The sequence below is a fragment of the Lathyrus oleraceus genome, chromosome 1 (assembly GCF_024323335.1).
Source record: "Lathyrus oleraceus cultivar Zhongwan6 chromosome 1, CAAS_Psat_ZW6_1.0, whole genome shotgun sequence".
Classification (NCBI taxonomy): Eukaryota; Viridiplantae; Streptophyta; class Magnoliopsida; order Fabales; family Fabaceae; genus Lathyrus; species Lathyrus oleraceus.
The window spans coordinates 97555008-97572982 of record NC_066579.1 but is presented as its reverse complement, the minus strand read 5'-3'; the positions used below and the strand labels follow the sequence as shown (position 1 = coordinate 97572982).

The 17975-nt window shown below is 38.1% G+C and overlaps 1 protein-coding gene across 1 annotated transcript; it reads right to left on the bottom strand.

Moving 5' to 3' along the window:
- Nucleotides 1-461: 461 nt before the first annotated feature.
- Nucleotides 462-854, bottom strand: LOC127093607 (uncharacterized). Its single transcript, XM_051032553.1, has one exon. It carries the CDS (start codon nucleotides 852-854, stop codon nucleotides 462-464), a length of 393 nt encoding a protein of 130 aa, XP_050888510.1.
- Between the last annotated feature and the right edge of the window lie 17121 nt (nucleotides 855-17975).

The following is a 17975-nucleotide window of genomic DNA, read 5'->3' as shown; positions in this document are numbered from 1 at the left end:
CTCATTGTCTTTCTTAATCATGAGACATTCCAATCTATAGTGACCAACTTCACCATAATTATAACAAGAGCTTCTAAATTTTTCTTTCCCATTCTCAGAATCTTTTGAAGACTTAGATTCCTTTCTAAATTTGGCTAAGTTCCTTTCGGAATGCTTGACTTATACCTTTGGTATTTCTTGACAAATAACCCAAAATCATCATCATCGGAGTTCTTGTCATCCTTTTCTTCATAATCATTAAGCTCATTCTTTGAGGACTTTGAACTAGAAGTATTTAGAGAAATGGACTTCTTTACCTCTTCCTTGTCTTTACCATTATCTTTCTTCATCTTCTTTTCATACTCTTTTTCATGTTTTTCAAAGCAAGTGAGTTCTTGCTCATGCTCTTCCAATTTTCTAAACAAAGTAGTGAGATCAAGTATTTTAAGATGATTCACCTCTTTGATAGTGGTGACCTTGGGTTACCATTCCCCGTTAAGACATATCAAAACCTTATTAGTAGCAATATCATTGGAAATAGGCTTACCTGGAGCATTCAACCGGTTAATAATATGTGGGAACCTCTTTTGCATGTCCGTAATGGTTTCAGCGTGCTTCATACAAAAGAGTTCAAAATCTTGATTCAATGTGATGACTCTAGCTTGTTTGACCTTATTAGTTCCCTCATAGGCAACTTCCAATGTGCCCCACATAGCTTTGGCGATTTCATAATGGGAAACATGATAATACTCATCAACACCTAAAGCGAATATGAGAATATTTTGTGCCTTACAATCATGTGACCACAACTTTTTATCATTATCATCCCACTGAATTTCCGGTTTAGGTACAGTGACATCTTCACCATTGATCATTGTAATTTTGTTAGGACTCTTAATCATGGCATCCCATACACCCTTATCAACGAAGTTGACATGGATACACATACAAGCTTTCCAATATCCTTAATTCTCACCAGTAAAAATAGGTGCTCTATTATATGCCCCTTTAGGTTCGGTAGCCATTATCTAATAAGAAAATCTTAAGCATGAAATCAACTGGAGCTCGTGACACTACTTGTTAGACGATATGTCTAGATCTAGAGGGGGTGAATATATCACAAGTTAAAACTTGAATTAAATATTGGTTTTAAAATATATGACATGGAAGCTAGTTTCGAATATTTCCCAGATCAAAAATCGTTTAACCGAACTTGCTATCAAAAAGCTCGGATATGCATAAAGGTGTCAATGTTATGATAATAATCAAAGTCAATCGACAGTAATTAAACATAACTTATTGAATACATTACAATAGGACAAGTCTATCTCCAATGATCAAAATGCACAAAAATGTAAGTAAAGCAATTTGTAGAACACTTAGTGTGCGATCAAAAATGTTTAAAATTTTATATGGTGTTCGTTGTTCTTAGAAATCCAATCACAACCAAATGGTTTGTGATCACTATAATAACACAAGTTTGAAAGGTAGTAAAAAAAATGATTCAAACTATGTTGATCAATCGATCAATGCAATCGATAATTTGCAAACCAAAAAATAAAAGAGGTAGAGAGAACGAGAGTACACAAGGATTTATTTTTGGATAGGTCTTCCCTCAATTTGAATTCGAATTGAGATATTATAATAAATCTTACTTTGCAAAATATATGTATACAAGAGATGAAGAGATCAAATCCCATAAACCCTAAGTTTGATATTGACTCTAACACCTCCAAAACCCTTGATCAAAGATTGATCAAGTAACCAAAAAGTCCGCTTCAATTCACATGTTCTGACTACTTCCTTGCAAGGCTCTCCTTGTCCCAAGGATTTCACCCGACTGAATTAATCTCAAATGCACACTTGTTGAAACCCAAGATTTTCCAACACAATCCACCGTCTCACGCTACTCCCTTGCAAGGAACCCCTTATCCCAAGGCGTTCACTCGATTGGATTTGAATTGCATAATCTTGTCCAAAACCTTCAAACCCTAAGAGATCTTGAAGGAAAACCCTAACTCGGTTTTCTGATTTGAATTCCTCAAAGTTCTCAACCCAACATCTGCGGTACAACAAACCTAATTGGACGTTATCAATCCTAATATAGATAGCACCCTATCAAAAAATGATTATGTGTAGTTTGATTGTGTGTATGCATAGATGGAGTTGAAGATGAATATAATGCTTTGAAACCCTAGATTCATGTAGGTTTTACTCACTCTAGAAACCTTAATAGAGAGTGATGCATGTATGATGTGTTTATATGCATGGGGTGAGTGGAGGCAAAAAGGAATGCACAAAACTTTGAAAAAATATTATTTTTTGAAAAACTTAATCGTATAGATCGACCTATTAAAGTTATATGTCGACCTGTTTGATACATATGTTGACCTGTTCAAGGTCATGTGTCGACACGTCAAAGTTATGTGCTCCCTATTGTAACACCTCAAAATTTGCCCTCCTCTTCTTGGGACTAGTTTAGCATATTGCATTTCATTTTGTAGGACATTAGGCATTTGCATATTGCATATCATGTGATAATAAGAAAGTCATCCTCCTAAGTCTTTCTCAGAAGATAGAGAGGTTAAGAGATTCATGCCTGAGGGTCTTATTGAATTGATGATCAATCATCTGAGGGTTGCTCTTCAATTAGGGTTTTATTGGTTCCTCAAGGAGGTTGAGTATTATATTGATTGCAAGGGTACATCATCATCATCATGGTTATTGTCATCTGTAAGGGGTTCATTGTTCATGCTCAGGTTCCTTAGGATTAGGGTTTTGACCTCTGGTCAACCCTAATCAGTTGCATTCTTCCAATTAGTGATTTTCAAGGAGATGAGGTATTCTATGGAGAGTGGGATCACATGATCATCCTATTGAGTTTATATGAGCCAAGGTTCATTCTGAAGCCAATTCCTCAAGTGGTTGAGGCTCAAGCTGATCAGAGCACTTCTAAGTCATCTGTCAACCAGAAAGTCAACAGAAAGTCAACTGAGGGCTAGGAGGTGGAGAGATGGTTTGATACATCTCATTCATGTTCAAAGGGGTTTCATTGGTCATTACAAATATATGTCTTGAAGAATTTGAAGCCAGATCAAAAGTTTCCAAAAATGGAAAGTGACCTGTAATTGAAAGTTTCCAAAAATGGAAAGTTTTTGGATCAAATTCAACTTGATCTTACATCATCAAAGAAGCTTCAAATGAAATTTTGTCCAACATGAAATTTGTAGATCTCTCTCTCCCATTTCCAAAAAATCCAAGATCATGAATTTATGATGAATGGTTGAGGAGATATGGCATAATGATCATCAAGTATGCTTGGAACTTCAAAGTGCCATAACTTTTGACTCATAACTCCAAATTGAGTGCCTCTTTTTGCACTTTGCTCCTCATGACATATATTTTCCAAATCATTCATGGCATTGCATGAAATTTCATCATGTGATCATGTGCTAATTCAAGTGCATTTTGGAGGGAAATTGAGAAATTCAAATTTGGTGCATCACATGAGTAAAATTCCACTTGCATTATGTTTATGAGATGGTTTTAAGTGAATGTGAGCATTTGCATGCTACTATTCACGTGGTGCATGGCCATGATACATCATTTTCCATTTTTTGCATTCCATTCCAATTATCACTAATCCTAATTAACCATTACAAATTAGGATTAGCATGGTAATTAACATGGCATATAAATAGTAAATCATAACAGAATTTTTAGTTGACACATTTTCTAGATCTAGAATTTTCTCTTCCCTCCAAATTTTTCTCTCATTGGAATTCAAATTTTCTCCACACAACCACACATTTTCTTGATAGATCCATCATCTGCATGGAATTTGGAGCATGAATCCGTCATTTTTTGTGGAAATTGGTGAAGAATTGTGTATACTCCATACATGAACATGAAGATGGAAATGGCAAATTAATCAAGATCTAGTTCGTTTCAAGCTTCCATTTCAACTTCAGACTTCATAACATCAATATAGGAGTAATTCTGGAGCTTGCAAGGCCTTGAACACGTTGCTGCCATTGATTGATCTTCAAGAGGTCAAAAATTCGAACCTCTTAATTTATGATTTTATGTGCATAGACTTGTAGAGTTTTTCATGCTGGTTACACTGATATAAATTTCATGAAAAATGGTTGAGTATTCATGGAGATATGTTGAATTAAAGTTTGTAGATCCATAATGTTTTGATTCGATTCGCCTTGTTCATGATGATTTAGACTGAATTGATGCTGGATTTGTATTCCTCATAGCATAAGCTTTCGATTGGTATAGATTTTGCGCAAATCTGGAAAAAAATTTGAAGCGCATCACTGTAGCTCCGCCGTCTTTGCAAAGAAGACGGTGGAAACCACCACGTACCGTACGCGTACCATACGCGTACAACCTACTAGGGTTTGTCTGGTTCAAAGCGCCATCCTCACTTCGATTCCAGCCTCTAGCGTTTTTTCAAATTAACCTCACCATTTATTTTTTTCCCTCCTTTCAGTGTTTCTTTCGGCGTGCGTTAGCCGAACTACGGTAACTCTGATTCTCATTCCAGATGAGATACGTAGGCATGGGATGCGATATCCTAGCGAGCCCATTCCCATTTCCCCGAACTACATTGACTCTGATGTTTGTTTCTGACAAACTAGGTAGGCTCAGGATGCGACATCCTGCCGAGTCCGCCTCCATCTCTTCCATCTGTGTTTTATTATTCCAATGTGTGTGCATTCTTTTTGAGCAGTTATTTAGCAACCTTATTCTATTCTTCTGAGCGTGGATCCCGTCGAGTACGACGGACGTGAGGGGTGCTAATACCTTCCCCTTGCGTAACCGACTCCCGTACCCTGTAATCTCCGGTCGTAAGACCATTTCCTTTTCAGGTTTACTTCGAGCGTTTCCTTTCCCTCCTTTGGGATAAATAACGCACGGTGACAGCTCTGTTTGTTTGTCTTTTTCCGCCGGTTGTTTTTCGCGATGCGACACCTATGTGTTGATCTGAGGAGTCGGCATATAATATAGAAGTTACAGGCTTTAATACTACAGTATATGTGTCGACCTATAAATTTCATGTGTCGACCTATAGCCATAAATGTTTTTCTATAGGTCGACCTGCTCACGAATGTATCGACCTGTAGGTCAACCTGTCATCTACATGTGTCGACCTGTAATGCAATTTTTCACAAAAATTGATTTTCATGCATGTTTGATGCATGAGACCTTTTCAAAGATGTTTCTAAATACTTTTATGCTTCATAATGCTAAGATGCACATAGAGAATCAGAGGATACCGTCCAATATACATAAACACTAAAGTATTCTAATTTTGACATCATATAAAACACACCTAACAGAAGACGCACTCACACATCAATCACTTGCTGGGGAGGAAAACTCGTCTTGAGAATCATCATAACAATGATAGTCTTATGAAAGCAACTTTTACTGAAGAAAATATATGATATACTCTTGAGACCGCCTCTTGAATCTTGATCCTGTTGAGGATTACACTGAGCATTGTTGAATGTAATTTTAAGTGTCAGGTTTTTGTTATCGTCTCCACAGGGATTGTGAGATATCGCCGCCTTTCGACAGTTGTTTCAATTCTTAACTCGTAGTAACAAGGGGGTTTTTGGTTTTAGTCACGGTATCTTGCATAAAAGTGTGATAAAATGCGGTAAAAGATTTGGTTTTAATATTTGAGAAATATTGCCAAAGTTAGGGTTCGACGATCACTTTGCATGTATATGTTCGATCAACAAAACTTATAAACTCCTTTAGATGATAAACTATTTCACAAGGTCCTCCCAATGTGTTTATCTCTAACACACATTGTGAGTTTTCCCATTTTGATCCATTGTTTATCTCTAACACAATTTATCAAAATGACAACTTTTTGGTTCAACCTTATGGTGAACAAAATCATTCATTACTATCTCTAGCTAACAAACAAGATTGGATGAAAACCTAGGTAAAGAGTTGGTAAACATCTCTCGATCATAAACCAACACAAAGAGTTTTCAATAAAACAAAGTTTTCACCATATATTCACCATTAAAGAGTTTACAAATGAAGATCATCCCATTTACACACAAAGCTAGTGATCATCTACATCTAACCTTGACAAAATAAAGAACTTAGCTACTCATTTTCATGGTAGCTTGGTCAACAAGTTTCGGAAGAAGGTTGATCAACATCCGAGTCGAATAATCGAGATTGGATGGGAATCCACCTTCTTTTTGTGAAAGATTGTTAAGAGATGAAGAGAAATGATTTCTAGGTCACAAAAGATCTCTAGAGCAATGCTGGAAAATATCTAAAAAGTACAAAAGTATGGAGGTGTAAAAGTATGGCTCCAAAAAGTAGCCCTTGCTACTTATAGTGCTGCTACTGAGCTGTCATGCTCGCTAGGCGAGCAGAATGGCTCGCCTAGCGAGCCCCAAAATGAGGCACCTGTGGCACCTGCGCCCAGAGAAATATCCTAAGTCAGATTGGCATGTTCGCTAGGCGAAGCACACGCTTCACTCTTCGCTCCAGCGAGCTTAGGAGGTTTTGCTACTGTAATTGCTCGTTGGGAGCTCGCTAATGGCTCGCCTAGCGAGTGAGTGCTGGCTGCGCTTTTGGCCAAGTATGGACGTATTCGCTACCATCTTCGCCGGTTGCTCGCCTAGCGAGCTTGTTGATATTTGCTACTGTAAAATACTGGAGCTCTTCGCTGAGTTCTCGCTGGGTGCTCGCCTAGCGAGTTGTTCGCCACAGCCCTCGCCTAGCGAGCAAGCTGATGAATGCATCCCTTTTTTGGTCCCTTTGCCAACTTTCTTGTGGCTTCATTTTCTATTATTTCATGCCTAATTCCTGCACAATAACACACAAATCAAAGGTACCAATGTCGTTTATCATTGTATTGCAATTCATCTAAAACAAAGGTGGTTTTGAACACTTTAGCAAGGAAATGGAGTGAAAGATGCCCATATTTGATAGCTCAAATAAGCACTTTTGGGCATCTAACAACTCTCCCCAACTAGATTCTTGCTTGTCCTCAAGCAAAGTATGCCTCTTGAAGGACAAGAGGATTTGCATTAAGAAAAAGGTTTCTCCGAAATCAGATAAAACGGCTCAAACACAAGCGAATCAGCAGATACAAATTTCCAACGGTTAGAATAAAATAATACACAAGAACTAAAACTTAGTAGCAATGCGAAATATGTATCTATCCACAACAATATCATCTTGAATGAATCACCTTATCTCTCCTCTTCGAATAAGGATTAAAGAAATTACGCGTTTGCAACCGCGTGAATAATCTCACTCTCCAACAAACAATGAAGAAATCAATTCAATTCATACAATGTCTAACAATTATAAATGGTAATGTGGAAGCACGAAGATCACTAAGGACTTTTCGGTTGAAGCTTGGTTAGGTTAACAAACAAGGGTCATTTCTAAGGCCATTGAAAACGAAATTGCCGATGCAAAAGAGACATTCATGGTACATTATTCACACATCTCAACTTCGTTCCATTTGTCTCTCATTTGAAACCTTCACAACTTTTATTTCACAACTCAATTTTTGTTTTTCACTATTTTTCTTCCAAGCAAGCATTCATTTTCATTTTCTCTCTCTCTATATATTTTTTTCTTTCACATCATATTTACAAAACAGATGTTTCTCTTTTCTATATTATATATATATATTTTTCTTATGCTTGCTTGATTTTTCAAGAGTTGTGGCACTTACCGATTCTCATTTTTGTTCTCCCCAACTTATTTCTTACTCACCCTAAGTGAATGCTCTTGACTTTTTACGGCAAAAGAACAATTATCAAAATTTTCCGGGTTTCAAGAAAAAAGATTTTTGAAATCTCACTTTATTTCAAGCTGAGATTCAACTGTTTAAGCTCAAAGGGATTGACGAATACTCTCTCTGCTCACAGGTAAGTTGTATTTGGAACTGGTTGTGCTCGATAAAAAACAAGTGCCTTGATCATTTCTAATTGCTTCCACATATTCACAATAATAAAAGACAAAGCATGAATCAAACGAATCAACAAAGCTTATTAGAATCCAGCATTTAAGTGTACAATGGAGGTTTCCTCACAATTTGTGGTTTTAAGTCCTAGATGAAACATTCATTCAATTATGTTGCAAAAAGACAATATTCAATTACAAAAAAAAGAGTAAAGTTCTAAATGCATTCTAAAATTCTAGCCGGAGGTAACCATGTACCTTAGCATTATTCACTTGTTTATTTTTATCATTGCCATCCAAGCTCGAATGCACCTTCATTGGATACTTCTTTGAGGAGCAACCAATCTAGAAGGTTTGACACTCCACCAACCAAAAATTTATTAAAACAAACGAAATTTAAAACATAAATAATATTACTTCAAAATTTAAAATTGTTCATGGGGGACAAAACACCCCAAAAGTACATAACCAACATCAAAATACACAAATCTGAAAATACAATAGAAATATAACATAATATGAAAAATAAAATAACTTAGCCCTCCACGGACTCATAACCCTCATCAGTACCGACTTCAGAACCGGTAGCCTCATCATCATCATCATCATCATCTTCAGCATCATCAGCAGCACCAGAAGAAGCACCAGCACCCGCCCCCTCTCCAAACACAGGCCTGTCCATAGGCCAACTAGCGTGCTGCAGAAACTGCTCACGTGTCATCATAGAATGCTCTCTGGAGGGGTTGCGCATCTGCAACTGTAGCAGCTGCATAGAATCGTGCATATCGAGCATGGCGCACTGAGTTGCCGCCATCCAATCCCAGTTGTAATTGCAGACAGCCTGCTGGAAAGGATCGGATCCTAGAGTAGAAGTACCAGGACCATCAGAAGCCCCGGTAACCTCAGCAGCTGAACTACTTCTTACATTCTTCGGTTTGCATTACTTGGCCACGTAACGGTCATCAATGGGCGGCGGGATCCTTACTTGACCCTTAGAAGGTAGCCTCACCCTCGCTTGCTGGCACAAATCCATGATTAGGCAAGGGAAAGCCAGGGGACAATTCACTCGGGCCCCCGACTTTAGCCCGCTTTCAATCACAGACTTCAGCTCCAAAGCAATAATCCTCGCCACATCAATCTGGACGTTCGTGAGGATGCTGTGTACCAAGTGTGCCACTGGGATCGGCACGGTAGAAGGATGAGACTTGGGCTTGATGTTTGTCAGAACCAACAACAGAATCAGTTGAGCCAAGGGAATCATGTCTTCCCTATGGTATCTCATGGGAACCCCAGATGGGTTCTGATCGCTCGACTTTATGAGTCGAATTGGGGTACAAACTGCAAGTGCACAACTCTATCGCGTAGTTTTAAAAGATATCGATCCCACAGGGACTTATGAATCAATATACCGTTATCTAAGGTTACTTCGTAAAGCTAAGGCAGGTAATACTTTGATTTTTGGGGGAAAAAGCTAAAACTAAAATAAGATCTAAAATTAATATCTAATAAGCGGATATCGGTATGTAGTTCGTCGTAATTAGGGAATCAAATCTTCGTTGGTTTCTTGGTTTTTAAAATAAATCTTTTCAGTAGATACTATTGATTAAAAGTCTTATCTCAAACTCTCGCTCTGTTGAATAGACCATGACTTTATATTAACGTAGCTGTCACTTATTAGTTAAGTCCAAAATCACTTTTTGAAAACAATAGAATCTATAGAAACTCTTTTTAAGAAAACACTAATCGTTTAAACACCCTTATCTCAAACTCTCGCTCTGTTGACTTAGGTTATATAATTAAATTCAAACGCTTAACTCTCGTCCTCACATTCAATCTTTAAAGATACTTTTTGAAAAAGGTTAGAATTTAATTAACTCTAGAAATTGCTCTCGCCCTGATCTAGAATTAATGTCCAATTTACACTGTCCAGTCAAAACCTCAAACTCTCGTTCTATTGATTTTAACTTCTTTATGTCTTTTACTCTCGTACAAAAACTTTGGGATTAATGCTATAAATTGAGGCCATGAAAAGAGTGACTTTAATTTTAAATAAAATTTAACCAACTTAGTTTTGATTCCTTATTCCGCTTACTTTACATACCGATACCTAAATAAATTAGCCAGACATACTCAACAGATCCAAATAATCAGCATGCATAAACAGATTCATCGCAGGCAAGCAGTATAAATTAATAATAAAAACAAGCATATATAAATTCAACAAATAAATAAAGAACCTGAATAATTAAATAGCGGTCTTGAACACTCCACCACAGACCGGTTGGATTTTTTCTTGAGTTCTTCAATTAGGCAGAAAAATAAAGCGAAGGAATAAAAAACTAGATTCTAACGTAAGGTTAGATCCGGAAAAAGGTACACAATAGTTTCCGGTGTAGAAACTATTGTGCGAAAAATTAATTAAGTGCTAGAAAAGAAAATAGAATTGCAAAAGAAATAATATAAAAATTATAAAAGAAGTACTATAAGGAATATGCTTAAGCTGCTGGAAAAAGAAAAAATGCGAAAAAGCGAAAGCTGGAAAAAGTCTGGAAGCGTGGAACCGTCGAAGGGTTTGCAAAGCTGGTATTTATATTGGTACTTTTCGTAACGGTCTTCAGAAGTAGTCCGTGTCAAGGGGTCTTCACGTAACGAAGGGATAGGCGTGGAAATAGGATTCAGCGTGCAAATAGGACTCAACGTCTCTGAAGGCAAAAATGTAGGGGAATGGTGTGACGTCCGTCACACCATGTGTGACGCTTGTCACACAAGTGTATACAGCGTGACGCTCGTCCCAGCCTCTGTGACGCTCGTCACAGGCACAACGCTTGTGCCTTCTTTGGGCTGGGCTTGGCTTTTGCTATTTGTTTCCAAAAACTTCTTTTTGCACCTCCTTTTCTTCCTTTTTTTACTTTTGCTTCAAATAGACTACCTGAGATAAATAGAAAGGAAATACCACGTAATATCTGATAAAATGAAATAAATTAAAGTAAATAATAATATAATTTAATTGAATTAAGTCCTAAAATGTGATATAATTTCATGTTATCAAACTCCCCCATACTTAGATCTTTGCTTGTCCTCAAGCAAAATACAGTATAGAATTTGTTTTAAAAATTTTAGCCAGATGAAATTTCAAAACACACATCAATTCGTACTAGGTTGCATGTAAACTTTGTTTAGAAGTAACTTGAGTTTAATCTTGACATCAACAACCACCGTCACAACCTCAGATAACCTCACCTTATGCGAACCAGTTCAAGTAATGCCATTATAGCTGTCCTAGTTCCTTTACTCTTATTTCACCCGTTTTCATTCTAGCGAAATCACATTAAGCCCTTTATCTTTTCGCGCACATAGTGGAGTAACCGGTTAGTGATTCTGATCCTTTTTTTTTGCTAGAAGTTCTGGTACATAAGTCGGATAACTTCGTTATTCAGTCCATTGCAAATTGCGGGGGATCGGACCGTAGTCCGCCCTACCAAGTTCAGTACCAGATACCTGCTGAACCAACTCATAATGGATCTCTCATATTATGCTTTTGTATGATCTGCAACCTTTAGATTAAATGATCTGGTAAGGATCACCTAACTTAATTAGTGCATTTCCTGATATGTATATATATATTTTTTTGTCACTTATATTCATCGGCTCTCCACGTAGTTTGCTATTAAGATGGTGCTGACTTCTCGTATAAACTACTCGGGGTTACTATGAAACTAAAAGTTCAAGGGATTGGTATAATAGGTACTCATTCTGATCTGACATGTTGAGGTTCTTAGAGCGTTGTTATGGTAATAATTTTTGTCTTGATTTCACTCAAGTTTTATAAAATAAGCAACCTTTATACTTACTGGGTGTGTTAAATTTCTGTTATTATGGCTCATGAAAATTTGAGGGGAATAGATAATAGAAAGTTTTCACGCTAGGGACTTAACTTAAAATAAATCTATATTATAATAATATTTTTTTTTATAAGGGAAATAACAATGAAAAGAAAGATACATACTTGAAAAGGAAAATGGAGGATAGAAAGAACATGGTTTCCCCCCCCCCCCCCCCCATACTTGAATAAAACATTGTCCTCAATGTTTGAAGGAAAAGAAATGAAATACAAAAAAGAAAGGAAAAAGAAAAGTTAAGGTTGCCTTCCGCCTCTTGTTCTTGGGCCTGGTGATCGCTGACGTAAGTCTAAGTTGTCGAACCTGCTAAACAACTCAGTGAACCGCTGATCGGTTATGGTATTCCTCTCTTCCTGCTGTTGTTGCATTTGGCGCATCATTTGCATCATTTCGAGATTCTGTGCTTGCATACCATCAATAGCATCCATGATGTCGTCGTTGGTTGCAGGCCTTCTTCGTCGACGACGTCGGGAGGATGGGCCAGCTGCAGTATCGGAAGGGTTGAGCGGGACTGATTATTGTTCAGGAGCGTTATCACCTTGCTCCATTTCTTCGAACTCGTCTGCAGACGGGTTTGTATGTGAAAGCTCGGTAGCTTCGGGAGCATTCAGATCATAGAGGTGGCGGTTGGGATTGGTGACATCTGTTAGGGAAATGTTGGGGAGAACAACGCTTGGGACGACCTAGTTATTCACCATAAGGTAATATTTTCCGCCTACTCGGTTCTTTTTTAGGCGGCTGGACCGACAATAGCCTATATCCATAAATAGGGGAGGTAAAGATTCTAAAGTTTGGAGTCGGTCCCCTAGGTTTAAGCCAAGTGCTATGGTGGTTATTAATCCACCAATTACAAAAGGTTGACGGCCTCTAGCACATAAGGTTTACCTTAGCCTGCGGTTCGAAGACGCATTCGAGGAAGAAGAGTTCCTTTCCGTTGACCTTGATGTTGTTCGGTCTTCCAAAAACGGTGTTTTGTAGGATGCGGATAAAGTACCGGATAGTTGGGTTATGTATATGGGAAACAAGGAGCTCTTCCCAGTTGTTGGCATCTACTCTGGATATTTTCCTAAAGAGGTCGAAAGCAGCAACTGTGCTCCAGTTTAGGTTTGGAGGGATTCTGGGATAGACTTGACCTTCTGTGGGGAATTGTAGCATGGTACTCAATTGGTTTTGGGTTAAGGAGTACTCGGTGTTGAACATACGGAAGGTTACGGTACCGGTTAAGAATTCGTCCTCACCGGCGGGAGTGTTGTACGCGTATGAACTTAAGAATTCTAAGGTTAGGGATGGGTAGGTGGGTTGATTATGCGTGCATAGAAAGGTTAGATCGGCAAGGCGGAGCATCCACTCGATACCTTGAAGTAATCCTAATTGTTGTAAACAAGTTGAATCAGGATACCTGGTAGAGACGACGCCTCGCTGTTGAAAGCGCTCGAATTGCTCCCTTTGATAGTTTTCATCTCCGGATCGGAAGATGATATTTCCGAAATTCTGATTTCCCGCCATACTGATGAATGAATTTAAAGGAGTAATAAAGAAAAGAAATGTATTTGATATTAGAGAGTGGTTTGTGGTGAATGGAGGAGGGTTTTGTGGGTATTTATAGGAAAAGAATTTGGAAGTTGGAAAGGAGGTGGTTGAAAAGTGAATAAATGTGGGTTAATGGGAATAAATGGGGAAGGTAAAAAGTGAAAGGGTGTAACGTTCGTCTCCAACGGCACTGTAACGTTCACCTAGTCAGAAAGGTGTTACGCTCGTCACAGGGGCGTGACGGGCGTAACAAGTACTTGGCATGCCGTCTGTCATAGATTGTGTGACGCTCGTCATACAGTCTTTTTGGCATGGCTTCAGCTAGCGTTCTTCAGAATAACTTGGTAATTTATTTTTTATTATTTATTTTGTTTTGCTTCAGATTATTTTATTTTGCTATTTAATTTTCCTGCATGTCATTCTACTTTGCATAATGATGCATAAATATATTGTTCTTTAATAAGTCATGTAGGCAGCAACAGTAGAGAGCATAATAGAGATTACATAATAAAATGAATAAATAGCTTCAATAAAATAATCATAATGTAACAATGGAGAAAAACAAAAATGCGAAAGAGAAACAAATACGAACATAATTTGAAATAACATTAAATAAATAATCTAACTTAAGACTAAATAACTAAGAAAAATAACTTCTATCCATCTGCACGATCTCTGGTCGGAGGAGCAAAGGAGTTAACACGGTATAGTAACTCGTGAAACTGGTTTGTCATACTGTTCATGTATCCCAGAAATTCGTGCCTCAAGCTAGTGAACTCTTCTCTGAGGGCGTCTTGTTCTGACATCAAAGCTTCCATGGCAGTGTTATAATCAGTTCCATGCATATGATGTCTAAGGTCGGGTATTGCCGATTCTTTGGTCTGAACAGGTTGAGGAGGAGGATCAATATCATAATAGCCAGAGGGTGTCTGAGGGTCTGATTCAGCATAAGGAATCAGGTCATCACAAATCTCATAGTCCTGGATGGATTCAGTGGATCTAGCAGGAGAGGGGGTTTCGTTCAGATTGTAGAGCCAGTTACTGCGGTTATGAACACTAGTCCTAGGATCGGGCATGGTGAATAGGCAAAGAACTTGGTTATCAATTATAAGCTCAAACTCATCAGACCCTAGGTTTGCTATAAACAAAGTGTTGAAGAGGAAGGGTATACTCATAGTAGTAATGCCACAAAAAGGGCTTAAGTCAAGCATAGGCTGACGTAATCCAATAGCATTACCTATCATAGTTATCAAACCGCCTATTCGAATTGGTGCTCGCTCATCTTGGATAAGGTGGTCCAAATTTGCTAACATAAAAGTGGCACCATTTACTGGACGGTTCTGGGAAGCACAAAATATGATGAAGAGTTCATCACGTGAAACTGTGGTACTGTTTGGCTTCTTCCCAAATAAGGTGTGGGTCAGGATCTTATGGAAATAACGGAAGGTCGGGTTATGTATGTTTCCAGAGAGAAACTCATGTTCCTCGGGATCGTCATTTCCAGTCAAGTTACCCCAAAAGTGTTCAAGTTCTCTATATTCAAAAAGTTTTTCTTGGCTCACTGTGAATGTGTCAAAGGATGTAGGGAAACCTAAAAGGTTGGTAAAATCTTGAATATTAAATTGGTACTCCATGTTAAACATTCTGAACTGGATAAAACCTCTGCTTATTCCTTTTCCATGGTTGGGTAGATAGATCAGAGAACTAAGGAATTCTAGAGTCAGTCTCTGGTAAGTGACAAATTGTCTACGGATAGGAGCGGTTTCCCACCCTATCTGATTCAGCAAATACAAGACACTTTGTCTTAGTCCAAGGGCAGTCATTGCCCAGTCATCAGCATACAGGCTAGGTAGCATCTCTCTCGTGGCTAGTTCCTCAAACTTTTGTTTCTGAGCTGTTCCTCTGAATTTGATACCCATACGATCAATATGTCCCATCAGGTTAGTGTTAGCTAGAGAAAAGAAAAACAAGAGTTTTAGTCAGGATTTGGCCAAATGCCGAAAGAAGAGAAAAGTTTTTAATAAATTAAAATAAATTAAGAATGAATACTAAACAAAAATTAAAAGAATAATTAAGGAAGAAATAGAAAAATAAAAAATGATAATAGAAGAAAATGATAAAATATTTGTGGGTTGTCTCCCACTAAGCGCTTTGTTTAATGTCGCAAGCTCGACATAAAAACAATCAATTATAATCTATAATTTATGGAGGCATTTCGTCTAAGTGCAAGACTTGTGAATCTTCATTGTTTTCTGCATAGTGATAATGTTTTAGACGTTGCCCGTTTATGGTAAATGGTTCCATAGATTTGCCTTTAATTTCTACTGCTCCACTGGGAAAAACATTGGTGATTTGAAAAGGACCTGACCATCTAGATCGTAGTTTTCCCGGAAATAACTTTAGTCTGGAGTTAAATAAAAGGACTGTATCGCCTTGTTTGAAGATTTTCCTTGATATGCGCTTGTCATGCCATTGTTTTGTTCTTTCTTTGTAGATTCTGGCATTTTTGTAAGCGTCTCTTCTGAGTTCCTCTAATTTGCTTATATCAAGGATTCTCTTTTCACCGGCGGCTTTATAGTTTAAATTTAGATTTTTAATAGCCCAATAGGCTTTATGTTCTAATTCTACCGGGAGGTGACAGGATTTTCCATAGATTAGCTTAAATGGGGTTGTCCCTATGGGAGTTTTGTAAGCAGTTCGGTAAGCCCATAAAGCTTCTGGTAATTTCAATGACCAGTCTTTCCTTGAAGTGGCGACTGTTTTCTCTAGTATCTGTTTGATTTCTCTGTTAGATACTTCCACTTGCCCACTGGTTTGAGGGTGGTAAGGTGTCGCTACTCTATGTCTTACGCCATACTTAAGCAGTAGTTTTTCGAGTACTTTGGATATGAAATGCGATCCACCATCACTGACTACTATTCTTGGGACACCAAACCTTGGAAATATTATATTTTTAAAGAGTCTAGTTACTACTCGTGTATCGTTAGTTGGAGAAGCTATAGCTTCAATCCATTTTGATACGTAGTCAACTGCCACGAGTATGTATTTGTTACCGAAAGAGGATGGAAAAGGTCCCATGAAGTCTATTCCCCACACGTCGAAAATCTCTACTTCCAAAACGCCCTTTTGTGGCATCTCGTCACGTCTAGATATGTTTCCTGTGCGTTGACATCTGTCACATTTCTTAATAGCTGCATGTACATCCTTCCATATACTTGGCCAATAAAAACCGGCTTGTAGGATTTTAGAGCAGGTCTTGGATGTACTTGCGTGTCCACCATAAGGAGCGGAGTGACAGTGTTGGATTAAATTTTCTACCTCTTCTTCGGGTATACACCGACGGAAAATACCATCGGTGCCTCTTTTAAAAAGTAAGGGGTCATCCCAGTAATAATGTTTTATGTCATAGAAGAATCGTTTCTTCTGTTGGTAGGATAAGTTAGGTGGGACTATTCCGGCAGCTAAATAATTGACGAGGTCAGCGTACCACGGTGTAACAGATATGGCTAAGGTGGTTTCTACCTGTTTATCAGCGTTATTTTCTTCTAAAGTAGCTATAAGCTTATCGTACGAGAAATCATCGTTAATTGATGTTCTTTCCGGTTCAAGGTTCTCAAGTCTAGAGAGGTGATCTGCTACTACGTTTTCAGTTCCTTTCTTGTCTTTGATTTCCAAATTGAACTCTTGTAGCAACAGGATCCACCTTAGGAGTCTAGGTTTAGCATCCTTTTTAGTTAAGAGGTATTTGATAGCAGCGTGGTCAGTGTAGATGATTATTTTGGCTCCGACCAAGTAAGAACGAAATTTATCTAGCGCAAACACTACTGCTAGAAGTTCTTTCTCGGTTGTGGCGTAATTCATTTGTGCTTCATCTAGAGTTCTACTTGCGTAATATATAACATGAAGCTTTTTATCTTTTCGTTGTCCTAAAACAGCACCTACAGCGTAATCACTAGCATCACACATTATTTCGAATGGTTCATTCCAATCTGGTGTCTGCATTATGGGTGCGGAGATCAGTGCTTGTTTAAGCGTTTGAAATGCTTTTAAACATTTATTGTCGAATATGAATTCAGCATCTTTCATCAATAATCCGGTCAATGGTTTAGTTATTTTAGAGAAGTCTTTAATGAATCGTCGGTAAAAACCGGCATGTCCTAAGAAGCTTCGTACTTCTCTCACAGTTTTCGGGGGTTGAAGATTTTCGATTACCTCTATTTTGGCTTTGTCTACTTCAATTCCTCTGTTCGAGATGATGTGTCCTAAAACAATTCCTTCTTGTACCATAAAGTGGCATTTTTCCCAATTAAGTACTAGGTTTACTTTTACACATCGCTCTAGAACTCTCTCTAGGTTTTCAAGACATTCTTCAAAGCTTTGTCCGCATACGGAAAAGTCATCCATAAATACTTCCATGATGTTTTCTAGAAAATCGGCGAATATTGCCATCATGCACCTTTGGAAAGTTGCAGGAGCATTACACAAGCCAAACGGCATTCGTCTATAAGCGAAGGTACCAAAAGGGCACGTGAACGTTGTCTTTTCTTGGTCATCTGGATGAATTGGTATTTGAAAGAAACCTGAGTAACCGTCTAGATAGCA

What these genes read in the sequence shown, in the direction of transcription:
- LOC127093607 (XM_051032553.1), bottom strand. Translation starts at nt 854, where the DNA reads ATGATCAATGGTGAAGATGTCACTGTACCTAAACCGGAAATTCAGTGG.